We start from the raw sequence: 27,281 nt of genomic DNA on the forward strand, positions 1-27,281 counted from the left end.
CAGAAACCATCCCGGGATGACTGTCGATTTTAATGCGATTAGCATTGAAACAATGTAGTGCCGTACTGTATTGCCACCACCGAAATGTGTCACATACGAGGCATTTATGCAGCTGGGCTTCTCTCTCGCACTTCCGACTGAATATGCCGTGCCATCTAGTGGTGCTGCCACGAAGTTGACGTGTGGGTGCCTGTGTGAATAGACTCCGTTCAGCAATGGTGAAATTGAAGGTATTTTATTTTTTTCGTTGAAGAGGCAGCTCATGCCCAGTGGCACTGACCATGAATTACCCAGTGAAGCAAGTCACCAAGAAAACGGTTAGAGATGCAGATAGATTGAACCCTTATAGTGCATGAAATTTCCAAAGAATGCTAGCTGCATTAAAAAAATAATTCTTGTTGAATTAGGCATGTGGCTATTATGGGAGTCCATGACTAAACAGTGTCAACAACACAAAAAAAGAGGCCAGTATCCTATGCACACCCGGTTAACGGTCATTGTTTATCTTCTGTCAGCGAATACAAATACTGCAGATTAGTGATCACGTCAGACCTTAAATGAAACAGCTATGTACTGTACACTAAAAAAGAGTCAATAAAGAAACATGGCTACTTGAGGGGAACATTGTCTATGAGTGGCATGCAATTATTAGCTTACAAAATATTTATAAGGCCTCTACTAAAATATGTTACGTTTTTTTGACACCCGTACTCAATCTTATCAAAGGTTCAAACAAAGTCAATTAAATTCATTTTAATTTCCTATCGACATCACACATAAGCAAGTATTCCTTCTACACACTGCAAACCACGAAACATTAGAATGATGGCGGTATCAAAATAATACGAAAATGTCACACTTAATTCATAGCAACCGAATGAAGATAGACTAAAGCTTGTACATGGAACACTCCAACCAGTGCACAATGTGTTATTCTCATTCTATGAGACTTAATTAATAGTAAATCGCTTGTTGCTGTCATCATCATCCCTCCTTTGCTCCCTCTGCCGTGCAGAGTTCAGTGCACACTGTTTCAGATCAACTGTTCCACCATTTCTATAATTGAATTTTCTGTTGGTGCATAGCTAACTCAATCACAATTCTCTTGTCAATCATAAAGCCGATAGTAATCAGACAAAAGTTGTTTAACCACGATCTCATTATGAGGCACGCCGCAGTGGGCGACTCCGAGAAATCCGAGTGCACAAGTACACGAGTGGATTTCACCTCCACGGACATGCGGCAGCCACGATCGAAACTGTGACCTCGAGCTCAACAGGGCAGTGCCAACACTTTTGTTGGCGGTGTGTTGCTCAGCTCAGTTCCCGAAACTTTGGGAGTTTCTTCATAACACATCATTGCAGCAACAGTATGGAGGCACTTTAGTGAAATGGCACAGATTCTCGGCAATGCCGAGTAGTGCAAAACAAGCAGCAGGGAACAAGCAGCAGTGAGGCTTTATTAAAAAAACCAGACAGACACACAGACACACAAAAAGAAAGGAGTCTAAAACAACAGCAGTCCATTCGTCTCAACACACTTTTTGTGCTTGGCCTTTAATTAGGAGACACCGAGGTGTGCGTCAGATCAATCACACCGTAGCCCACACCACGCAATTCACACAATCAGGCATGAAATATACTTTTTGTGCTTCCACATGAATTAAGGTCTCTTACAACATTTGTTATATATTTATATATATATGTATAAGGAACAAGCCACAAAACACACAGACACATGGATATAAAACCCTTTTGCCACTGCAGCTCACTCTATGTTTTGTCAAGCGCTAATCTCAATAGTACAACGATAAAAGTCGCAGTGGCACATCGCCGTGGCTTTGTCCAACTGGAAGCCGCAAACTCACATTTCATCATATGTATATACACACATTTCATATGTATATATTTATATATATATATATAATATGTATAATCTAATATGAAACGATCTGAGTCTCAAAGGAGAGAGAGAGAGAGGTGCCCTCAGCATCACATATCGCGCATAGAGCTGCTGTCACCTGGTTCTCAACTGTGTGTACAGGAATGCAATAAATAATCAACGACCTACAAAAAAAAGAACAACACTCGGAGAAAGCCGCATCACATTGGCGCGTTCCTAAGAAACCCCGGGAAGACTGGGAAAGACGAAATGCTTTAGACGATTGCGACGACCAACTGACTGACTGAAAGATCACAAAGCTGCCACACAACAGAGACACCTCCTCTGCAAATTGCAAGCAGGCCAGTGGCCTTGTTAGACAGAGGGGCAAGAACCTATCAAATATCGACGATGCGAATGATCTCTGGCAGACTAGCGATGCTTGCAGATGTAACCGGGGGACAGAGGGTTGCGGGACTTCAACCCCTAAGCTTAGCTTTCTCCAGCCTTGTGGTAGCAGAAACAAAGAGGCCTGTGCGTTCAACTGAAATAAGGCGTGCTGAGTGTGCACGTCTACTACGAAGTGTGCAATGGGGAAGGACTGAAGGATTGGCAGTCACTGGAGTGGCCGAAGCTGCACGCCCAATGCTGTATCCTCACAAGAAGCATTGTCCAAGCACTGCAGTTCATTTCTTTAGTGGCTGCGGCCTCTGATCACAAGAAGCAAGCTTTCTTTTTTTTTTTTTTTTCAACCGTCACAGCAATGGCTGCTAGTACAGTCGAAACCCGCGGTAATGAAATCCCGCGACAATGAAATATTTTCGTATCCCTGGCAAAAGCCCATAGGATTCAATGCATTTCATACCTCTCGACAACAAAATGTTGCCCTACTGCAATCTTGCTTCAACGAAATTTGCCAGAAATTAACCCCGCATATTACTTACTCGTGCAAGGCTAGCAGGCTCCAAATGTGCTCAAATGTGATTGCTTCGCACTAAAATTGCGTAAAATACCACTGCAACACTTGCACGGGCGGCGCCATTTTTGTTTACAAAAACAACCAAGCGCCGGAAGCGATTGCCTGCACTGGAAACACGTCGTTTGTTGATCGCCCGTTTGAAGCAGCACGCATGTTGCTATAGGCATGTGACGACAGTTTTTGCACACATGTGCCGTGTGTAATGTGCGTCTCAGTGAGAAAAATGCAGCAAAGACAAGGAAATCCCCGTCCCACCTACGCGGAATCGTTTACGGTGCTTGAAATGGCGGTCGCGGCATGGAGTGCCACACATTGGGCCGTGACTGAGCGGCTGTCCGGAATTACGCATCCCTTGCTTCAATACGCTGGTTTTGGTGACACTCGATAGGCATCACATGCGGATTCAGTGCCGTACGTACATTCGCGCGAAGGGGCCATAACCTAGACTGCCTTCGGTTATACAAGATACGATCACATTTGTGCTGGCCAATAGATGCGTCAACATGGCGTGGATCACTGATGCTCTGCGCCCAGTGTCGAGTTATGTAAAATCTCGCTCAAGTGACCGTATCTCAAAAAGCAAGTGACCGAGAATACTGCTCCATGGCAGTGCTGCCACTGCCATGCCAATCGACGCATGTGGCGCACTTTGTACTGTCGTCAATGCGGTTCTATATCCTCGAGTAAAGCTTGCCAATGTAAGCTAACGGAATTTTGACAGTGAAGTTTCGTTCTGCAATGCATTACCTATCTGTGCTGTCTCACTTCGCAACAACAAAATTCTCGCAAAAGCAAATTTTTTCGCGTTCCCTGCCGATTTCATTATTGTGAGGTTCAACTGTACTCTCTGATACAGCACGATGCTCGATCTGGGGCTCTGCAACTGCGACCTCTGCGTCAAGTTCCCCATCTGCTAGCTGTCAAGGCCTACACTCTGCAGAACACCCGGCTTCTCTGGCAAAATGTTGCAAGAGAAAGGTTCTTGCTTAAAAGCAGATAGGAGTTCGAGGCTCCCTGTGCGCTAAGTTAGCCTGGACATTTGGACTGTGCCGACAGTGCAGGCGAGATCAAAAAGGCCACCTGCCATGTCAAGAGGGGTACGTAAGCCTCAAAAGTTTGTGCACTAACGTCTGGTAACACAAAGAGGTGTGCTCAGATTTAAACCACTGAGGTGCGTTGGCCTTTAGTCACTTAAAGTCTCATGCAGACTTTGATAGGCAGGATGTGCATTTCATAACACCATCACAAAGCTAGTATCACTGAAAATTTGTGCAAGCTTCCGAAGGTTCGGGTGGAACTAAAGGCAAACATTATGTCAGGTTAGAGTGACATAGCTTATGGTTCACTTGTTCTTTGCCAAGACACCACTTAGTCACTCAAAAAAACAACATTGAAAAAACAGTGCATGTTTTGAGCAAAGCACATAACATGAACAGATTAGGCTAAATTGCATCATGCACGTGTTTTATTCTGCACTGACAATTTTAGAGGTCACGCTCTGCACCAATTTCTGCAGTGGGTCGCACACAAAGGGGGCGCCACGTAACAAATGCTGCCTCGAAAAGGAGCTCTTTCTTTGGCGTTATATTTGATTGAGCAAATGCATTGCTCTTTACATTTGATTGCAACGTAATTATCTTTTTAACACCAGAATTGAACTACTGTATATCTACTTAGTACCCTTCAGCAATTACAAATGAGACATGCGTTCACAATGGCGAAGCAAACACTGTCCCATGTTTATGTCGCTATCTCACTTGCAAAAAAGCTTTGTTCTCAATAAAAGTGACACTCGGACATTCTGGAACCCTATTCTGTCACTCCAGCTTGACTTAATGTTCGCCTTTAGTACCCCTGTTAAGTTTTGTGCCAAAGTCTGAAAGAAGAAAATAAAAGCATTGGAATAAGTACAGGCCAGCAAACAATTCTACACCGAACTGCGAAAATCTTATACAGGAGACAAAAGCCACAGCTATTTTCCCTACATCAGCAAACGAATGCACATGAATGTACATTATACTACCCTGCAGGGCAACATGCATAGAGGTATGCACCACTGGGTCACTCGTGCTCAGAACATGTAGAAAGAGAAGTCAGAAAACAGTGAACACTTGTCATAACAAAGTATGTAGAGACAAAGCTACAATACAACATGATGATGGCAAAATTCTGCTGATGACAGTGAAGAGCTGCCTCATCTGTCTGCTAGCATGGCATGACAAAGTCATAGTCCCAAGGAGCTGCCGCCACATGGCAGATTCGCCTTTGCAGGGCTTTTTGCCTTTCCAGCTTGATACAAAGAAAACCAAAGGGTCGCTGTCTTTGCTGCAATAAGTGGCCCCATGTCAGTTTCCCCACTCTCAACTCCATACCAACCAAAGTCCTGTGCCAATCATAACTCCGAATACTAATCCAATCTACAAAGCAAGTAATTTAGTTGAAACCAAGGAGGTTAAAGAAAAACCACTGGAGTGGAGTGAGTGGCTGTAAAGTGAAGCCGCTGAATCGCCATCTTGCGGAGGGGGGGGGGGGGTGCAAAAGCACGGCAGTCATTGCAGCTCGTGTTTCGGGCCGTTGTATCTTGCCATGCGTGGTGCTGTGCGGGTCTCAAAATGTGCTAGCGTGCTCGGGCGTATATGGGAAAGTTGACGTACAAGCAGTTGACATGTTAACGCTATTCTTCTCATTTAAATAAGGTTGCAGATTAGCATTACCTTGCTCTAGACTAAAGGAAAAATTTTATATTCCAGGCTAAAAGGAAACAGTCGCAACCAAAGTTCCGAGACCCTCCATCCCATGAGGATGGCAAAGCACTGGCAAGACCTGATGATAATGAAGATAATAATGAATACTTATGTTTGTTGCATGTACTGCTACTTCTCATGCTACATTTTCAGTTTTTAATTGTTTTTTGTTCTGACAGCTTTCATGATTGATCAACTTCTACACTGCATTAAAGAAAGTGAATAAACGCTAATTATTGCATGAATTTTTGTTTACATTGCGGCAGCTGCATATTGATGCCGTTAAGATGGAAAAATGCCCCAACACTCGTATATCTGCAATCCGGAGACCTTCAAAATGGCTTGCCTCATAGCCCACAGTGTTGCATTTGAACTTCAAAATTCATTAAGCAATTAAACACTGCTGGAAAAGTTGGCGCAAAACGCTGCGAAGCCCTTGGGAGGCCGCTTCCTGCTTTCCGCAAGATTGCCGCCACCAGCTTCACCTGAGCTCATAGGCCGGCATAGGCGACTTCTACTCCAGCAGATGTTCTTTTCTTTAACTTCCTTGGTCGGAACCACAAAAAAATTCACCAACGATTACGATGCTCCCTAATGTGAAATTTGAGCGCAGCTCCATATGTGTCTTCATTTTGCGATATATTGGCTGGTGCAGACAATCTGTCTTGCGCGGCACGTTGCAAACAGACTGAAATGTGGCACGACTGACCCGCTAATTGCGAGATCGCAAGAGGCAGTGGTACTCCATGGGTGATGTGGGGGTGCGATTCACAGCAGCCATGGCAGGTAGACCTCCACTCATGCAGGGCTTTGTTTCCATATATGGTATCGGTGGATGCGCTCGCCACATGCCTTATCGATGGCGTCATCGGTGAATAGACGACACGCACTACTTTGGCGCCATCTCGTAAGCATCGTCGCCGCAGAACATGTTTCGCACGGCCCTATGCATTTATTTTCACGCTTTCGCCATATCCTCCTCCTCCATTTTCCTCCTCACACCGAGGTACGCCAACACTCAACACAGGAACGGGTGCCTGAGAGCTGTGCTCTAAAGCTTTGAATAAAGCTATTTCGTTATGACAAGGGTTTACTGTAGTTGGCTATGGGTGCCATTGGCTTAGGTCTTGATGGCCTGGACTACGCTACTGAACATGCATCATGGCCGAAGTCTGCGTGATGTGCAGAGGACCTGTACCGTACTGGTATTAAGCTTTTAGACAACCATCACAGTAGGTGATATGCTGTATTGTGCTGCCATGACAAAACCTAAGGTCATAAAGGACAGGAAGGAAACTGAGAGCGAATATGTTGTTCACGCAACCAGAAAGCTGCAGTGAACATAACAAGGCGTAACTGACGGGCTGCTGGCTGGCTGATTTGGAAGCTTCTGTAGACTTCAATCCAGAGTTTGCAAAAGGTGTCATTACTAGTGTTTAGCTATGTTTCTTAACATTAAAGGCTAAAGGTGTACACAAATGCGATATGCTTAATGAGAATAGACTCGCTTCCACAACACCACAATGCTAAAAGATGTACACAAATGCAGTAGCAACAGCTACCTTGTAATCAAGTGTGACGAACTGCCGATATCCTCAATTTTCACATAGCACCACAGAACTCTTCAAATTGGGTGGTCATCATTGTCTTGGGCTCTTTCATCACCTCCACTGCACGTTGAGGCACGAGTACAGTTTCAGCTTAATGATTCCCAATACAGCTGGCGAACTCAACAGCAAGTACAGTACATTTGGCCATTGCATTTGCTTTAGGCACTCCAAGCACATTTGAACCTGGCAGTGAACCAGAACAACTAAGTGCGGCCCTGTGCAAACTGTGCTCGGCAAATGTGTAAACGATGCTCGGGCAATCCACTCCAAGTGAGGCATTTGTCAACTGCACGCCAAGAACCGATAGTACCCAACGCAAATGTGGCAGCGTTCTTCAGCAGCAAGATTCTTGGCCACTCCTGCACCTTGCAATGGGTGGCACAAGAAATGCGCATAGCTGCAGCAAAATGAGCGGACATGACGAATGACGATGGTTCCATAAATAAGTTGCAGCACACAAAAGGGGTTGCACAAGGTGGCCGTGTCAGGCAGAAGGCTTAACAGAGAAACTGGATGGGGCAAGAGCTCCTGCCCCAAAAGCAAGATGCTTGCTTTGCAAGCAGCGGCAGTGGAACATGTTACTTGCATGCCAATTCACTTTTCCTCAAATATCCAACAGCTGTTATGGGCTCGTCACAGTACTTTGTAGCATTTTTGAACAATCCAACTTGAGACAGAGAGACAAGATGCACACAGCGCTGTCACAGTACCCATAAATCTCGGACGTTCTATGACCGCAACACTCATAGGTTGAACGTTGCCTGACAGCTGACTCTGTGTCACAGGATCTATGATGACATATTGACACCGAGACAAATTTTTTTGTGTGTCAGCCATGATGTTTACATTCAGCCAGAATGTGCTGTTTTGACTTAGTCTATGCTAGCATACTAAAAAAAAACGAAATAGACGATATGTGAAAGTCTGTATGCAGGCTTTCCCACACAGCTGCCTTGCCCTAACCAATGTGGCCATGTTCCCACGTTAGTAGCGCTGTCAAAGCTGAGACGCGTGTTTCTAAAGCTTGGATGGTGCGGGGAATTGACGGTGGCGGGAATTATGTCACCATCCCGCATGTTGACACTTCCGATTATGATTTTAGCGAGAAGTCTGCCATCTTGGTTATGTGAAAGGAAGATGTGTGGTGAAGTGCACTTGCAGATTTTGCATAATGTCTATTGTAGCACTTTATGCGAATCAGGCATTTTTGACAAATTTCTCCAATACAATGCGCATATCATTTGGCAGGCAGCAGATGACAACGCACAGATGCAAGCCATCACTGCAACTGCTTCATACTTAGGGTGAAGCAACATATTTTTTTTGGTGCCACTTTCACAGGAAAGCAAGCAGAATGGTGCCTGTCCTGGAACTGTTACGTGCAGCGTTATAGAGACACCGCACCATGAGCCTGATGGACAAGTTTTCAGTAACTTTTATGTGATGAATAGAGTTAATCAACCTGAGCGATAGGGAGTGCCAAGGTGTCCCGGCTCAAGCTTTTGCTACTTGCTTTCCTGAAAAATACGAACATATTGCAGCTGTTGGTTGATAGCAACATTTCTACAAAAGATAGCATAACGCCCTGCAGTTGCTCTTGCAAGTCAGCTTGGCAAGACGACTAAAGATACATACTTAATTAAATTGGCCCTGCTCTTTCAACAGCAAAGGTGCAACCAATGCAGCACACCAGTATGTATCTTTTCACGACTATATGGGGTGATTCAGGAGGCAATCAAAGAGCACAGCTTTTGCATCCTCAACGAAATGCAATCATACCTGCAAGACTCTACTGTGAAGAAAAAAGAAAACAAATAAAGGCTTGCAAATCAGTAAAGAAATGAAGCTTAGCTGTGAATAGAGAATGCAGGTAGTGTGGCTCTGGGGTCACTAAGAGTGTTAAGTTGTGCTCCAGACTAATTAGTATCTCTTGAGCGGCTCGGCAACTCTCTCTGCTCTGCCAACTTTGGCCACAGGCGGGACGACAATGGGCAAGATCAGCACACCGTCTTCAGATGTCAATCTCCTGTTGCTCGCCAACAGGACAGGCTGCCGGTCCAACCCTTTCACATCTCATAAAATCGAGCTAGAAAAAAAGTATTGTTTTTTGGCATACTGACCTGCGTTCCGCGCTAAACGGTCACAGAGCATGAGCTTGCACTACAACGGGAGAAACGAAGCGAGAATGGTTGAACAGGTAGCGTTCAAAGCCAGCCCCTAGCATCCGTATCTCCACAGTAACTGAAACAGATCTCGAAGGCTTTGCTTTCGTGAACTGCACGTGTCGGAAGTGACTTCAGAGCTAGAACCACGTTGTGGTCATCATGTTTTGGACATGACCTATAGGCAAGCAACAGAAACACCATCAACCGCGCACTCTCCCTGCTTCCTGTTGCCATCTCAGACTTTGCAACAAGACAGGCCAATGCACCCAGTATACAGAGCACATGGGAGCCTCTTCCGAGCTAGAGATGGCACTGGCAAGTGCAGTTGAGCCCGTTGCAAGAATGCCCCAAAATGCCATCCTTCTAATTTTCTTCTTTCTAAAAGCTTTAGAACACACACGACTCTACCACTCTGGACTGTAGAAGCTTATTGAAACAGGCAATATATAGTGCAGGTGTAGCACACATAGCACACTTTTGATCGTGATCAAGCCCGATTCGAATAGAATTTTGTGGTCAGTGATTGGCTCCTTTGGGCAAGCTGCGTGAGGGAGCCAATCGCCGTAGAGCATTTAGATCTGGATCGGGCTTCATCGCGATCAAAAGTGGCCGCGTGACACTGGTATAAGTTACCCATGTTGGAAGCAGTGCTCAGATGGGAAAGGTCGTCTCAAGGAGAGCAAAAGACGAGCGCTCGTTTTCCTGTGTGATGCTTACAATATGGAAAACTTCCAATGTCCCTGATTCGCTGTTCTTCTACAATCTGTCGCTTTCTTTTCTTTTTGTTCTTTTTAGACTCTTTCACGTGTGCTAATGTCTACCACTTGGGGTCGATAACAGACAATACTAAAGAGAAGAAAAAGAAATGCCATGCATGACAGGCACAAACTATGGGGTAGCTCCTGCCTAGGATGCACCTGAGGCTCGCCTCTTTTCGACTTCCATCTTTCACCCGTCAACACAAACATCTGCTCAAGACAGCCACGGCATGACTCTGGACACATCACTGTGCACAGGTTCCGCCGCACTCCGTTCCTCCACTCACAGTGGCCTACGAGCAATGTGCCAGCCAGTCACAGATGGGTGCAAAGTCCAACCCAAACCTCTAGATGGAGGGATGATGAATGTGCACGTGCCCCCCCCCCCAACAGACCAGCCACAGTGCAATGACTTCCAGTCACGGCCAACGGTCATTGTCCCCAGGGGGAGATGACGATGAGAGGCAGGTTGCGTGAGGTGCTGAAGTGATGAGGTCGATGCATTTTTCTTCCAAGCACTATCGCATGCAGCTTGTCAGTCAACGTCCCACACACACACACGCATGTGCTCAGATGTGTGGGCATGTAGGCGAGAACGGTAGCGGCAGAAGAAACAGACGTGCACACGATGTCTGTCAGACGTCCAGATGCTTGGAAGGCGGGCTGCTGATGAACGGCTCGCTCCACATCCGCCTCAAGTCACCCTGCGAGAAAAACCAAGGTGTGGAACTTGAGCTCGCATCGCTGCCTAGAAAGCACCTGTCTAGCTTGAAGGAGTGCAGACATATTTTTGAGGTTGTAGAAGCTCTAACATATGTTCCTTACATGTAAGAGGACGATACTAGAATGGCAAGTCATTGCCAGCAATGTGGTGGCAGCCTGGACCTTAAGCCCATGAAGATTATTCCCAGGCACTGCAATCAGTTGACTAGTGAAATCCTTGAGATCAGTCTTCACTTGCACTACCCAGTGGAAAGCTACATTATCTTGGTGTCTATGGCAAGAGTGACATGACATGATTACATATCAGTTTCAATCAATCTCTTATTCCCACGCTTGTTCTCTATTTCTATCTGTTTTATATATGTCGAACCTTGATACAATGAAGCTAAACTTGCAACACAAAACTTCGTTAAGTTGCGAATTTAGTTAATTCGACGTTTTAAAGTTTCAGCAGTAAAAACAAATTCACAAATTTGCAGAGCATTCCTGGGGGATAGTATCATGTTATTAAGCACCTACAAACAAATCGCCACAAGGACGGCTCATAATGTAGTGCGCTTATGAGCGCCAGTGCCTGCGGTGCAAATCGCGCCGAGAGTAATGCGTCGACATGGCTCATGGCGTCCGAGATTTGCTTGCGCTGCGTCGCTCGGCGCCGCATATCATGGACACCATGGCTGACCATGCTTAGTGTCCATCGCCGGCACCCACAAATTACAAACAAAAGTGTAAAATGATACGGATATTCGTCCTGAGCAGCAAAAATAAAATAAAATAAACGGAGCATTGATGGCGATATGCAGGAAAGACAACTGCACGAAGTAAAAATTGGAGGACGCTTAAGCTTCGCCTTCAAGAGTGGAACGCGACAGCGTTCCCGTCGACCCGCCAAGGGGTATTGGGCTACGGCACAGCGACTACGCGCCCCGCATCGGACGCGGTGAGCGTCGAGCAACGCAGCGTTCGGCGCGACAACGAAATGTACGCCTCAGCAAGCGACGCACGCCTGAGCCTTAGAAACAGCTCGTTTCTAAGGTAATACCGCGATCACTAGAGGCGCTTTTGTACCGCTTTGAAGCATCGAACTCGTGGCTCAGTGGTAACGTCTCCGTCTCACACTCCGGAGACCCTGGTTCGATTCCCACCCAGCCCATCTTGGAAGTTGCTTTTTATTTATGAAGTGCCTGCCGTGATTTATCGCTCACGGCCAACGCCGCGGACGCCGACGCCGACGACACCGGCTTTTCTGCGACACGAGCTCCTTAACGCTATCGCGTTAAAAGGGTCATAGTTTTATTGGTGTCACACGCACTCGGGCAAGCACTAACAGATCTCACTCGATGACCGTGAACTCACCGTCATAACGTGCACGAGCGCTTCACACTGTATCTCGGAAACTTGAGATTACATGACCGCCAACATTACACGATCAAGAACCCAATGCGCATTAATGCACCAACCGTCTCAGCTCGCACTTTGCACTTGCCGCAAGGAGATTACCTCCATGATATGGCGCGTGGCCTGCGCATGGTCGTGTGCAAGGTAGAGACGCACGCGCGATGGGGGAGAGGGCAAAGAGGCGCACATTTATGCCTTCCCCTCCCCCTCTAGCGCACGCCTGATCATGTCTCCGAGCGCTGTGAGCTGTCGCATGCCCCGCAACAAATGACGCAGCGGTGTTTCCTCCCTATCGCGTCCCGGCACGCGCACTTTGACGGCGTTTTTGTCATCAAACTTTCGATGTGGAAGGACACCTGCAATAACTTTTGCCTAGGCGGACATGTTTATAGTTTTTTGCTATAGATTTAGTAGCCATACAGGCTTCAAGTACATGCCTGAAATGACCTAAACATTTGTTAAATAGAAACCGTGTAACGAAATTACTTCGTTAAATCGCAAAAAGAAAAAAAAAAGAGTTTTTAATGGAACTAAGATCGGGAAATCAAAATAGTTCGTTACATCGTGACTATCATTATATCGAGGTTTGCCTGTGTATCTGCTCTTTCGGAATGAAGAAGTTGCTAGAAGTTAGCACTGTGTGCATCCACTTCTTTTGTCCTTGTTCAGTGTTGCACTGTTCAAAATTCGAAATGAGACCAGCACCGATCCCTTCTCCTTCTGTGAAGTTCATGTTTTCTTTCTGCCTGCTGCCCATGCGATCGGCCTACTGCATTCGAGCGAGCCATAAACAGAACAGACCACACACGCATGTACGTGCGCATAAGTAAGGGCATCTGGACAGCACACTCGGCACACGTCCCGCTTGAGCTCACCTTGAGGTAGGCCATGGTCAGCAGCGGAAGTAACGTGAAAGGAACCAGGTAGAGCAGCGCAGGCTGGGCAGCCTTGAACACCTCCGAGGACACCGTGGCCGTCAGCAGGCCTGCCAGTTTAGAGAATTCACTTGGAGGCGCAGAAAAAAGAACACCCAGAGGCACAGAAGGGACGAAACATAGTGGTGAACTTCAAACAGGTTTTATTCAGGGAAAAGCATTCATGTTAAACACAAGAGAGAATTATTGTTACCAGCACTATAAAACAGTTCTAGCAAAGTCAAGAAATCAAATGGTCAGTCAGCAGCAAGGAGGGGGGCGATGCCTCAACTGGTAACACGACACTTGAACGCCATGGCTTCCTAGCCTTTACTGAGCTCTCTTCGACTGCTATCAAAACGGTCAGCCATGACCATAAAGGGTGCAGTGACACAAAAATTTTGCGCTATGCTTCTCTTTGCTTCTCATATGTTGCTGAAATGTAGCAGGATGTATCAGGGTTCGCCTCTCTGCAGTTAGGCGCGAATGATACAACGGTGACGTCACCGAGAGGAAAGACCCACCCAGGAAGTAGCCAATGAGGGAGCAGTGGAAGTAGGAGATCTTGTTGAGGTGGTTGGGTGGCGGCACGCCCGTCTCAGCCGAGCTCAGCTGGGCCTTCTTGTAGGCGTCGTAGCGCAGCACGAAGCACAGAAGCAGGCCTGGCATCACCTGCAGAAACGACACGAGCATGGACGCGGCGTTATGCCTCCTCAAACCGGCAAGGGTGACCATGCCCAGATTGAGCTTAGAAAGGCAGGTCAATGTGCTGCTAATCACCAGGCAACTTTCTCTCCCCCTCTTCTCCAACAGAAGGACACCGTGAACTGTGCCTTCAGGCAGAGCTCGGCAGGCAAGCACATACTGTAGCGAATCACGAGGTACCGGGCGCAACGAACCTTAAGATGTAGTTTACGCACGTGATTGTAGAATGCCTAGCACAAATGCGGCCCTACAAATGCAAATTGCTATTCTACGACTCGTAAATACTTAAGCAGGTTGCAGGCCATGACAGCTACGTAATGTACAAAAGGCTCATTATGACCACAAAGTCTGCGAACATTTGTTGAGAACTTGGTGTCCTCTCAAGCATGTATATAGCTGTGAAAGTGTGTGCCAATATATTTACTGGTGTAGCAGTCATTGCTCGGTTACCACTGGTGCAAAAAATGCTGCACGCGGCAGTTAGTACAGTGGCTACTAAACTTCTAACAAGATTGTGACACACAATGACTGCAGGCATTGGTGACACAAAAAAAGAAGTGCATGCGTTTAACATGAGTTTATGGAATTTTAAATGTGATTAGCATTTGCAAGAAATTTTGCGTTGAAGCGATTTCAATGTTGACTTGGATGCAATATGCCTAATTACACTACCAAATGGCGTTAAAAATTTAAGAAGGTATGAAGTTAAGCTATATTAGTAGGAGGCATTTCTATAACACCAAACAGGTCTGTTTTACCATCAGTGGAAGCCTGGTATGGTGAAAAAGATATTGATATATAAAGATATATATATAAAGATATGAGACATCACCTCAATATAGCCACACCAAATCTTCGTTAACACTGAAAGATTTTGGAAGGTGCTAGTAGCCACGTTAACAATTCACTTACGAGGGAGCACCTTGCTGCATTGAAAAAAATGGTAAACTTAAACTGAAATGACAAGCTTTATTGGACTTTTCACACATTGAATGCGTCTGAATACAATCGAATCTCTATATAACCAACACAGATGTAACGAATTATCGGATATTATGAAGTACAAAACTTGAAGTGTGTCTTGGCAATATCAGCATGCAATGAATATGTGCTTATAACATATGTCAGAAATAACAAAGACATTTTCATGTTGACTGCTACTTCGTTAAAATTAAGTTCAACTGTACATGAAAATGTCATGAAAAGTGCTGCAATAATGATGCCCCTCGGGCCACAATTCAGGCAACAAATTAAGAAGCAGCACATTTGGTCTTCATTTTCTCCACTAATATAACCTACACTTTTTCCACCAAAAAAGTGAAAGTGATAGTTTTGGGAGGAGTGATTTATCAGAATGGGCAGAATATCTTTTAGTGTTACTTTAAGCTGGAAAAGTATGAAGGGGGGAAAAAGAGACGAAGAGAGAGGGTACTCACGATATCACCTAATCCCAGCATGGAGAAGTGGCCACTGCTATGCACACTGCAGCCAGGAGAGGGAGCGAGGTGACAAGGATGAGAGAATGTGGCGTGTGGGGGAGGAAAACTTAAACACATCCCACAAGACAAAGGCAACAATCCCTTGTATAATATGCGCCAGCACACAATATAAGAACTCCTTTCACTTGATTTTATTCCTTTCTTATCGTCCACCGCTTAAAACCAGTCGAACATGCCAAGGCCCACCCAGACTACTGGTAAAGCTTCAAAATGAAGAGAATTGGAACAGACTTGACATGCTGTCCCGGCCAGGATCACTATCACCCTGCAATTAATCAATGAACCAAAATAGATGTCTTATGTTCTCACTCTATTATATTCATTTTCTCTCTAACTCTATTCGGCCTGCCACTACGTATGGCACAGGGATCATGGGAAGCCGGAGACATGAATCGACTAACAGTGAGCAAACGAGGGGATCCTCAGCCCTGAGCCAAGCGGCTTCGTAAGCCTCGATCAAGTATAGTCCCCATGTCGAAACATAGGCTCCAAGCAGACCCCTGCTCATCTGTTCTTAGGCATTACTCACACAACGGTAATAGAAGCAAACTTGAGCAACAAAAGGTAACCAGAAGTGAATAAAAGATGGTAAGCCTGCATGTTACCATATTGCTGCACAGTAGTATAGCCCACTCCTGTGGAGGAACACTTATAATTAGGGGTGTGCGAATATTGAATATCGCCGAATCGAATCAAATAGTGAATGTCCAAGTAATTTGATTCGCGAATCGAATTATTTACCATTCAATAAAAAGGACAGCGGGTTGCTTCGGCCGACGGGGCAGTGGACTTTGTCACTGCGAGCGCTCCCCAACACAAGCCCGATGCGTGGATTGCATCGAGCTCGGTGCAAGCGTCACGAACTTGCCGTAACCCTCCAGAATTCAGATTCTTTGACAGGTGGCAAACAACACCGAATGGCAGCTACGCGCGGAGTGCCGATTGAGTCACATGATGCGGGGTTCCTTCGTTCATCGCGCAGATTGGCCTTACAATAACCCACCTGCCGTAAAGTTGGGATAGTCCTTCTGCATGTTGGAGAAAATCAGGAAAGCAAAACTTTTGATGCAACAAATAAAAGATTGCTGCAAAACACAGGTCCACTATTAAACCGAGTACCTCATTGGTATTCAGTACAACAGAATGTCGCTAATTCATCAGCTTCAGAAGAAAAATGCACTTGATTCTATTCAAGAGAGATTCTATCTATAAAAAAAAATATATTTTCCAGACCTTCCTATTCTAGATCTGAGCTGTGGTCAAGCGCTGGCATATTCATCTGGTGTTCCCATTAATAAGAGCAGACCGCACTGTATAACTTGATTTCTATGTCCCTATGTTATTGACAGCTTGTTGACATTGTTGTTTATGCAATGCTAGGAGACTCCTGAGCATGTGTAGCACCACATTTTCTTGCTCAAAATTTGTAAGCATTAAATTTTGTGAAAAATTTTCTGACGTTTCACATTCGATTCAATATTCAGCTTTTTTTTTTTCTTGATTCGGTATGATATTCGAATCGGAATCGACTACTTGGTATCCACACACCGCTACTTATCACGAATATAATTGAAACATTTATCCAATAGGTCGAATTAGAGCTGCGAAGACCAACAAGGTGCAGAAAGTTTCACAAAAGAGAAATAGTACTGTCATCCACCTGCGAGTAACTTAAAGCTACAAGCTGCTTTGTGTCTCTGTGCTACGATCAGCTGGGTCATAATATTAGGTATGCGTGCGTGCATGTGTGCGTGCATATGAGCATGTGTTTTCGGCACGCCTCCATGCCATATCTAGGCCGCAACTGATGTTAGAATGCCAAGTGGGTGCTCCCGTTAACATTAAACGGTTGACCATACTGTACATTACATTTTCAAAATAGCCATCACAGAAGATTCCATTTCAAATATTCTGCTATCGCAAATTTACACACTAATGACGACCCACAATTAACATTGCCACAGAAAGGAACACCCATTTTTTGTCAAGGGATTCATTAAAACCACAATTGTAAAAGCTTCACACTACTTCTTCAAATTCGCTTTCAATGCCACAACAATTAACAAACACCGCAGCGCCATCGAGCAATCGTCAGACATCATGTGGTCAAGGCCTTACACTGCAGTAACTACTTGCATACCGTGTGCACTTGAACACTGGCTCTTAGTTTCCCAGATGCAGGTAATGGTAGAAGAGAAAGCACCGTAACTGAAGAGGTCTCAAAGTTGATTAAGAGCTTCGCATCACAGCATCATAGAATTGGTCACATTTTGGGCTCACGTTGACTGGCTAAGTTTTACCATAATGTGTACCATATGCCACTGATCTATGCTGCCTCTATGAGAAGCCCTTTCATGATAGGCATAAATACCCTCTGCACAGGACCATCGCTGACGAGTACAGAAAAAGCAGCTTCAGCAACAGCTTCAACAATGTCAAGACAACCTGCACAGCTGGAGCCCATACAAAGCTGCTCTGAAGGGATTCATAACTGCATATGTGCGAGAGAAAAACAATCACAAGAGAAAGAAGGGAATAACACAAGCACTTGTGTTTTTGTCTTCTGCCACTTGCCCTTGTTTTCTGTCCATGCTAAACACAGCTGCGAATTTGTTCCCAACTAGCCCACTTGGCTGCGCCTCACTGTGCCTCAACCGCAGGCAGATGAACGTGCCCACAAGTTCAAAAGTTAAGACTCTCCGGCGACATTAAGAACGGTCCTGCGAAATCCGGCACAGCATGCGACCCTCCTCGTACCCCATGAGATGCACGCGTGGTTAATCACCTTGGAAAAACCAGCTTTCCAGGGAGCGACAGCTTAGGGGCCTCCCTAACCATGCTGCCCAGGTGGAGCTTCTTGGCAACCAGGCCCACCTGGGGGGGGGGGGGGGGACAAAAAACAGGGCAGTTAGTGAGCATGCACCACCAGAACACAAGCGCTGTGTGCGATGCAGCATGGCTCGTAAGCAAAAACTTGGTTGCAGTCGGACAGGAGCACATTTTGTGGCGGAAACAAGGACAGCAATCCAAAGCCGATTCCTCATCTATGCTGGGCACAAGGTGGCATTCACAAAAGACTACATGACTGCTACCTTGGCCATTTTTCTCTCTATGCTTTCGCCACACAGTTCATGGAAACTTTACATAGATATAGGTACAGTATTCAGTAAGTATACTTAATCAGAACAATGTGGTATATTAAAATATACTTGGATGCGACACGGTACATATTGGGACATTTCGGCGCAAGATTTGTTTTTATTTGGGCTTGCCTTCAGCAGGTTATCTGCCTGTTTCCTCAAATCCATCTGGTCAACCAGAGCCCTAGTGTTAAGATGCAGCAAGAGTTGTTGGCACCCTGCATGCAGCTAGTGAAAATACAATGCAATTCAAGAGGCCACATCAAGTACAACACACATTTGGACAATCAATGTTTTCAAAGACCACGTAAATCGAGATACCACCTTAGATGTTTAACTGGTTGCGATATCGTTGTGTACAGCATGGTGTCAAGATGGCACTGAAGATGACACAAAAGATGAAAATAGAGCACTACTAACTGGAGCCATATTCTCGACCAATCACTTTTATGAACAAAGCTTTTGTGTAACGAGGCTTGCGGTGCAGCACCTCATTAGAGTGGTGGGAATTCTGCCCAACGTCTTGGTCAATAGGTATCATCCTAAAGTGACATCCAAAAAGCTTGTTCACACTGAATGCTGGCCCTGCTAGATATTTATTGCACATGAGGGATACGTGTGCCGACCGTCATGCAATAGGAAGGAAAAAGACACAGCAAGGAGCAAAACCTAGCAAAAGCATCCATTACAGACTTGCTTTTAATAAAGACATAGCATTTCATTTCTTGACATGATGTCACCATTATTCTCTGTGACATCAATTTCCAGGGTTTCAGAAAGCGATAGCTAAACAATTTGCTTGGAATGCTTGTTGGCAAAGGATGCAAGACTTGCTCATTGATTGCGTACTACCCACAAGGTCTGGAAATGTGATTATCATCCCTTTAACCAAGAACAAACATGTAAGAAAAAAAAAATTTCATGTTCGAGACAATGCCACATGCATACACACACAGATACCGACACAGCGCAGAAACCTGCTGAAATCAGATATGCAACCTACGAAAATTCGTGACAAGAAACACCAAACACGCAAACACTTACAGGATTGTCTGCTGGCCGCGTGGCCACTTTGACCATGACATTGGCATTGAAGATATAAGAGGAGAAAAACACCTGCACAGAGAACGAGACAAAAAGACAATTGCTGCTTGAGGGAGCACACGGGTTGAGCACAGTATGTGGCACCCTAAGACATGCAGTAACTCTACCCTGTCACGCCAACGTAGATTATTATTAGTACAGTAACTCTTAGCAGAGGCCATGCCCGAGCTGCTTGCCTCCATAATGACAATACAAAGTGTGAGCAGTGACCGTTGAGAAAGCTGAAAAAGAAAGTAAAGGAGAGATTGCCGAGATTAAAGGGAGGATATAACTACCCACGAGTGTTGCCTGCAGATACCACACTGCACAAATATATATTATATATATACATATTCTTTTATCTTTTTGCAGTTTCGGTATTGAGTCTAAAGGTTTCTGGCTAAACGTCTTTGGCTGCCGCAGTGTAAACAGGCAGCAAGCATCATGTCTTGGTTCAGAGCTGAAGGACAGGGCAAGGAATAAGTTTGGAACGAGAGCTGCTTTCTTCTGAAAGCACGGTCAAAAGAGACAGACCGATGCGAGATCTCAAGCTGCCGTAGTATGTCACACACATGGTGTAAAGCAAATTAGATGTACGTCCATGGTTCACATATGGCAGGAGCTGTCTGTACAAATTCCAAATGGAGCCATAGGTAGCTTAGGGCAAAGCCCACTTTCACTTTTCTGCCTGGTGTTTATCTCCTGCTGCTGAATAAGCTTCTGTAAATTATTTTTTATTTTCATTGATTATGCTTATTCTCTATGTGTTTTGCACATTTAGACAGAAAATTTTTAAATTTTTGGGGGGTATTTATCTGTGCCATCATTAAAGGCTTAAAGGCAAGCATCAAATAAATCTAGAATATTTGACTACTCTTTTAGAATCCCCGGAATGTTTGTTTTATTGCCAAGGGATGCCTTAGATACAGAGAAAATTGCAACAAAATGGAGCGCTAGCTTATTCTGTAATTCGAGCATGTGCAAACAATGGGGCATCGAAATCACAAAGCTTTCCATTCATAAGTGCTGTTCACCAGTTGCCACAAGCTTTGAGTGACAATATGTCACGTAACAATTAGCTGGAATCAGCTCTTCCAAACTTTTTTGAATGGATTTCATATGCTTCGATTACTTCAGGTGTCAGCTTCTTATGTCAGCAAGTAAGAATGTTAGCTGAGGCCTCTCATGCAGCCATGCCAGTGATCGCCTAGGTCATGTTCTGCACGGCTCTACCATGTGCTTCCTAGTCAAAGGCTCAAACATAGAGGGCGCCATGCTCTTGCAATCAGTGCAGACACAACAGTGCAAAGAGGTAACAGCAGTGACTTCATCTACACGAAAACTGAACAAAAATTGGCCACATGGCGTTTTTCTTATGTTGTAAAATGCAATGTACAGTAGACTGCCATTAAGATGAACCCAGTCGAGCCAAATTTTCAGGTATGGCAAACAGCGTGTGAATGTTTGCTTGGTTCCCCAAAGACCTAATACAAAGATATTCTGCTCAACACGAACTGCTCATTCAGTTGAGCCAAACTTCTTCTGCAGCCATCATAGGAGCTTGATGCTCGACTCAGCGAGAGGCACAGATGGGCAGAGTTCAAGGTAGGGATTCTACTAGCTGCATGAAAGGCAAGCTGTGTTTTGTGAACGTTAAAGGGCTCATTCACACTGGTGATTGACAGAAGTCGTGCGACCAACCACGACTGACGACCAAAGGGCAACACACGGTGACCGATGTTCACACTGGCTAGCCCAACCTACCTATCACCCCACCGAAATGTCTCGTGATTGATACCATTTCCATCCGTTTGCGCCCCCATAGCCATGCAAAATAAATATAGGCATATACAAACGTTCAGCTCCTGCACTGCTTATTCGTTCGACAGTTTTCTAACAGCAGTCGCAAGACTAAAAAGTTGAGTGCCGAGCGACTGACCTTTCGTCGAAAAGCGACTGAACAGTCGCTTTTCGACCAAAGCGACCAGTTGCGACCGGCCGCTTTATGAAAGACGTGGTTGCATGACCTCTTCGAGTTGCCATGTCAGTGAGCCCCGACAGCTATGCCAGAGTTGAAGATGATGTGAAAATCTGCAGGGCTAGCACTACAGAAACAATAACTGAGGAGATGCTCATGGTGCTTCTTCAGGCTAATAATTATCGTAAGGATAATACCCATAAACCACAGGAACCAGTGGTGTTTACACACGGTGAGGCTGAAAATGCCCAGGCTACCGCTGTGCGCTTTTCTTCATGAGGGCACTGAAGAATTTTCCGAGCAAGCAAGGCAAGTTCTCGGCTTTTCGTGTAAATGCAAAGGTTTGCACAGCGACCACAAGAAAGAATTATGCAATTGCATAAGGGTTGCATAAAGCAATTCTTTGTATCATGCAATTCCAATAACTTTGTTTTTAGATCTGGCTTTTCGTTTTAATGTTGTTTCAGTTGACAGTTTTATTTTGCAGACAGTTTGGTGCCACAGATCTGAGTTATCGTAAATCAGTTCTGCTAAAACAAACTTCTGATAAAACAAATAAGTGTTTACAGTCCCTTTGAATTTGTATTAACGAGAGTCTACTGAAATGAGCTTTTGTTATTATCCATGGCTGACTGCAAATTGCCTGTCATAAATGGAAAATGTTACATCAAAGGGAGGTGGCATCACATTTTCTCAGCAGCGGTGGTAATCCTGTCCTAGTCCTATCACTATGTAATTTTCTTGCTTTCAAAAGCTCTGTTTTAAAGAAAGCTGTTGCTCTGGAAACCTTGCAACAATAACCTACTGCTTCATCTTGATTTATTGATTGTCTTACTGTCTCTTTAACATCAGCACTACAAGCTTTCCACTTTTACCTTGACCATCTTGTTTGCAGACCAGCTATGGATGCTTATGTTTTCTATGCAAAACTAGTATAGAAGAAAAATTTAAATTAGAGAATTTATTAAAGAAAACAAAAAGGGAGAATGCATCCAACTTTCACATTTAGGTACCAATGTGGTCATAACGACACAGGTAGCTCAATTACAGTCTTCACACTCTTGGACCGCTGGGTGTTCATGAGCATGGCCAACAAACAGTGCTTTGTTTTTGAACGCATAATTTTCAACTTTTTAAGCCAATACCAATTTTGGTACCCATGATAAAAAATATAGTTAAAAATATAGTTAAAAAATATAGGAAGTGCACACACTTAGACATAGCCATCCGTGCGTACAAGCACAGTACCATTAGCCCTGCTACTGCTAGCACTGCTCCCAATACAGCTGAACACAGATGCATTTGAATTTGAACAATGCTGCAAAGTAGACAGATGCTGTGGTTTGTACAAAAAGCATACTCTTGTATTCAAGACTCAATTCAAGACCTAGAGGATGATCGCACTAATCTTTTTCCAGAGAGCGGGCAGCAATGGATACAGAAACACATTCTTGCAGAACCAGGGGTCCTTTGCAATGTTCTCCACCATTCATCCGCCAGTGTAAAATTACTTTTTACATGTTCAAGGCATGAGGAAATAAATACCTACAATATCGGGACATTTATTCTTCTTTACTGCCATATGTCAGAATATATGAGCGCACCATCTAACTAAAACTTTCATGCTGGAACCAGTGCACCACAGGGCACACTGATGTGCCAAAAAATGACTAGGTCAATGCTGACATACAGCGCCATCATATTCTCTTGCAGAAATCAAAGGGCAGCTTTAACACTCCACACAGAAATCTCCTTTAAATAACAAACTTCAATGGTAAGACGTTCACAACTTTATAGATGATGGGTACGTAATGCAGAATGCACGGGAATGGCGCAGTCAAAGATCCACCCCCCCCCCCCCTTTCTGCACTGTGTGGTCGTTCACACTCACCCAGAAGACGTCGTATATGAGGAGCCCCGTGAGGAGCAGGGTGGACACCTTGAGGCTGGGCAGTCGCACAAATGCTATAAACGCCACACACAGACCCATTCCCATCGCTGCATCGTCAAGAAAGTGGATGGAGATGGGCGGAGGAGGGGGGGAAAACAAAGGGGGCAGAGTCAGTTGCAGTGGTCAAAATGTGCGTGCTCAAACACATATCAAAACAGCACAATGCTCAAGACTGGACCCATTGGTCAATGTTCATGGCTGATAATGCAAACAGAATAGACACGACAAAGGAGGTGATAAGGGAAGCACTTCTCATGTCTTTGTTGTTTTTGCTGTCTCTTCTGTTTGCATGATTTGCCACAAATAGCCAAACTTTGAAAGTCTCCATATGGCCCTCGCAGTCGTGGTAACTCACGCAGCCTTATTTCCGAAGAGAAAACAAAGATGATGAAGTCGGACACGGACACCGCCTCCGGCGCCTTAAGTGCATTTGATCGACACATGTCGTGCAACATGGACGCTGCACGTTGAATCGTTCCTGGCTCTCTCCCTCTGCTTAGCTCCACCCCAGTTTGTGTCTTCCTAGATGTTATTCACGCACTGTTTCGGTAACCTGGCCCACTTTCTTCCTGGCTGATCTGGTGACCCGTGACATGCACGGTACTACTCAAAAACTTCTTGTGCTGTGCTCATGCACGAACATTGTGGACATCTGTGGCAACAGTTTGCAATGCTCGTCAAATAAATTGATCAACTCATGGTCACTTTGTTTCTTATTCTTAAAAAAAAAAGAAAGAGGAAAAGGTTTCGCACAAACAAAGCTAAAGCAGATGTACTTCCATTTTGCCCGGATGTCTCGAAACCACTAAAAAGCAAGAAATTAACGCAAGAACAGAGTGGCACAGTAGACAGCAACAGACGATAGCATAGGCGCGCAAGCACTAACAAAAGAACAAGTTAGTCCTAGTATCATCAACGGAAATTACCAACATTGATACTTAGGCTTACCAATAGATCCCCTAGTGCTCTTCTACCTTTTAAAGTGGCCCACCATTTTATGCAAGTGGCATCAGAATTGGACGCAAAATGCAAAACACTGTTACAAGTCACTGGTATGCCCTTTAAATGAGAAGAAAGGGGGTTAACGGAAGGGCCCTTATTAGTTATATCATAGGAAGCTTCCTATGGCATGCCCTTTGCCACGCTCTACACAGCACCAGTTCACGTCCACACTTCCAAGACTGCTTCTCAGTTAAACAGGCCAAAAAAGTATAAGCGACAAAAATGACAAAATTTCACAACTACTACAGTTAACCAACAGCCAAAAGATTTAAATGTGATAAGGTAGCTGTAGCTTGAAGCCTGAATATTCATGAAGCCCATCCTTTCATAATGGCGCAATACAAGCATGTATGGCAAAAAAATTTTGCATTCTTTTGATGCCAAAGTTGACCACATGTCCTGTTTCTGTGAAGCAATGTGTGATTTTAGGCAAGCTGGTAATTTGTGGCACTTGTTCCTGTCACAATGTCGGTTCTTGTCAGCATTAGCTAGCAACAGTCTTGCACCACCATGATTTGCGAAACGCTGCAGGAACAAGCAGTCATTGATCACAGTGAATGCACAAAAACATAATGACAAAGTTGCAAACAAGAAATTTCCACAAATAAAGGATCTTAAGGAGCAGAAACAAAAACAAAACTGCATAAGCACACAAAACATCACCCAGGATTCTAAGGCAGGAATTGTGCATTTTGCGGCTGTGCTGAGATGTGTCGTTTTGGGATAGCAACATTACTCGTACATGGCACTAAATTCACAGCTGCTTGCTTTAACCTGCCAATACTAGAAATGGTACATTTTGCGTACTCACGAAAAAGAAAACGTCTCGAGACGAAAGGACATCAAGGCAAAAAGCGAACACGGAAAACAGCAGGTATCTGTTTTATTACAGGATTCGTTACTTTAACCGGCACATACTATTTCTGTTCCAAGTGTTCCGTAAGTGTATCCCCACTGTGAAGGGGTCAAGCTGGCCAATCAAGAGGCCTCCGCAGTCACTCGCATTCCCCGACCTAGTTCATTATATACTGTGGCATCGTCCTCATAACATGATCAGCCTCTTTGGCATCCATTGCAGCATGAAGGTCTGTTATACAATTTGTCCCCAACTAGCATTTGCAGACTCTATTCCTTGTCCTTATCACATCATGTTCCCCCTAATCCCCCCTTCAGCCCCATATGCCTATGTCCTACCTATGTCCTACACATGTATTCTCCAGGTAAGACACTGACCTTAAAATGCCAGAAACTGGATAAGCTAGTGCAGCTGAGAAATGTACACCTAATACCACAAATGTTTTGCAGCTCTCCATTGTGCAGGCATGACAATCCACTCCGAGACACAGCTTGCATCATCAAACCCGAGTGATCCCAAACATCGGCAGGCAAACGCGCACCACCACTTCCCGCATTTTTTTTCTCCCTCTCCAGCATGCACAGTGAAAATCCCGAGGATACAAAAATGATTAGTTTAGCTTACCATTGCCCTGTGAAAACAGAAAGAAGCAGGCAGGGATGTCAATTAAATGAGGTATCAAAAGAGGTCATGAACTAAGCACAGGCACATGGGCAAGGTTCCACTAAGATATCTAGCACTGGCTAATGCTAAACTGCAAACTATGCAAGACCAACAGCAAAGAGATTATTGTCATTGATTGCAAAGTCTTATGTAATCTACATGCTCACTTTTACTAAAATTTGGTATTGTGTTGTAAATGGACCCGAAAAAATTTTTTTGTTGTTGGTATAAAATAAAGTGTTGTGCTTAAGGATTTATAGCTCTCTTTGTTTGTTGCTAATGGATAAAAATACATTGTAAGAAATTATTGTTGCAAAAGACTGACTCATGCAGTTACAGTATAATCGTGACCTCGAGCTAAAGGGCAGTTTTGTGCAATTTATCTATGGTAGCAGTGACATCCTCCTCTGTTAAAATTTAAGTGCACTAAGACATCGCTATAAGCAATAGTGTTTTTGATAGTGCAATCTGAAACTGGAAGAACTTTAAATGAGAACTTGATTCATGCATGCTTTTGCAGATAATAATTGCACCTGCAACAAAATAAGGCCGTTACAAGAACTACATTCTTCAATGAATAGAGATGTTAGTACCTAGCCAGTGTTGATTGCATCATTGGTCTCAAAACGCAAAATGGCACTTCATTACCGCAGCTGCACCATGAACTGGCATAAGCAACTGGATAGTCACATACTATTAGGTAAAGTTGAGTGACAAAAATATAGTCTACTTTAATCAATATTAGCCTCAATGATGCAACTATTTATTACTTAAACGGGCCAGATATACTATCTGTACGTATGTTTGTTCACATACACTTATAGCAATGAGCATAATATGCATGCAAATGTCAGTTTCACTATGAATTTTTGTTCTCTCTAACTTGATAGAAATTCAATACTGCTTTGACATCAGACATTGACATTTGCCATTTTGACTTCTCTAGGTTCTTTCTCAATTATTGTTTTCTTCGTGTTACTTTTAGTTTTAAGCTTTTCTGTTTTAACCATAGGAAACATAGGTAACATTTACCTCCACTACTTAAACATGTAATGTCCAAGTTCTTGTGCGAAACAATTGCCTCAAGACACAAAATTGTGAGGCACGGAAAAATTATCAAGTTAGTGAACATTTTTGATGCCTTAGCGCAACGCTAATGAAAGCCAATGCACAATTGAGCGTGCAAAAGAATTGTTCAAGAAAAAGAAATTGTTAGTACTAAATTCCATGCT

The 27,281-nt window shown here is 44.4% G+C and overlaps 1 protein-coding gene across 1 annotated transcript in view; it reads right to left on the reverse strand.

Moving 5' to 3' along the window:
- Nucleotides 1-1,440: 1,440 nt before the first annotated feature.
- SppL (signal peptide peptidase-like protein) overlaps nucleotides 1,441-27,281 on the reverse strand; it is a 101,303-nt gene continuing 75,462 nt past the window's right edge. Inside the window, exons 7-13 of the mRNA XM_075686583.1 lie at nucleotides 23,469-23,575; nucleotides 19,561-19,632; nucleotides 18,162-18,250; nucleotides 15,314-15,359; nucleotides 13,697-13,844; nucleotides 13,134-13,243; nucleotides 1,441-10,841 (exon numbers count right to left, since the gene is read on the reverse strand). Coding sequence (XP_075542698.1) covers nucleotides 10,773-10,841; nucleotides 13,134-13,243; nucleotides 13,697-13,844; nucleotides 15,314-15,359; nucleotides 18,162-18,250; nucleotides 19,561-19,632; nucleotides 23,469-23,575 — 641 coding nt within the window. The 3' untranslated portion in view covers nucleotides 1,441-10,772. The remainder of the gene's footprint in view (nucleotides 10,842-13,133; nucleotides 13,244-13,696; nucleotides 13,845-15,313; nucleotides 15,360-18,161; nucleotides 18,251-19,560; nucleotides 19,633-23,468; nucleotides 23,576-27,281) is intronic.

This window comes from Dermacentor variabilis, chromosome 3, assembly GCF_050947875.1.
Source record: "Dermacentor variabilis isolate Ectoservices chromosome 3, ASM5094787v1, whole genome shotgun sequence".
NCBI classification, from domain to species: Eukaryota; Metazoa; Arthropoda; class Arachnida; order Ixodida; family Ixodidae; genus Dermacentor; species Dermacentor variabilis.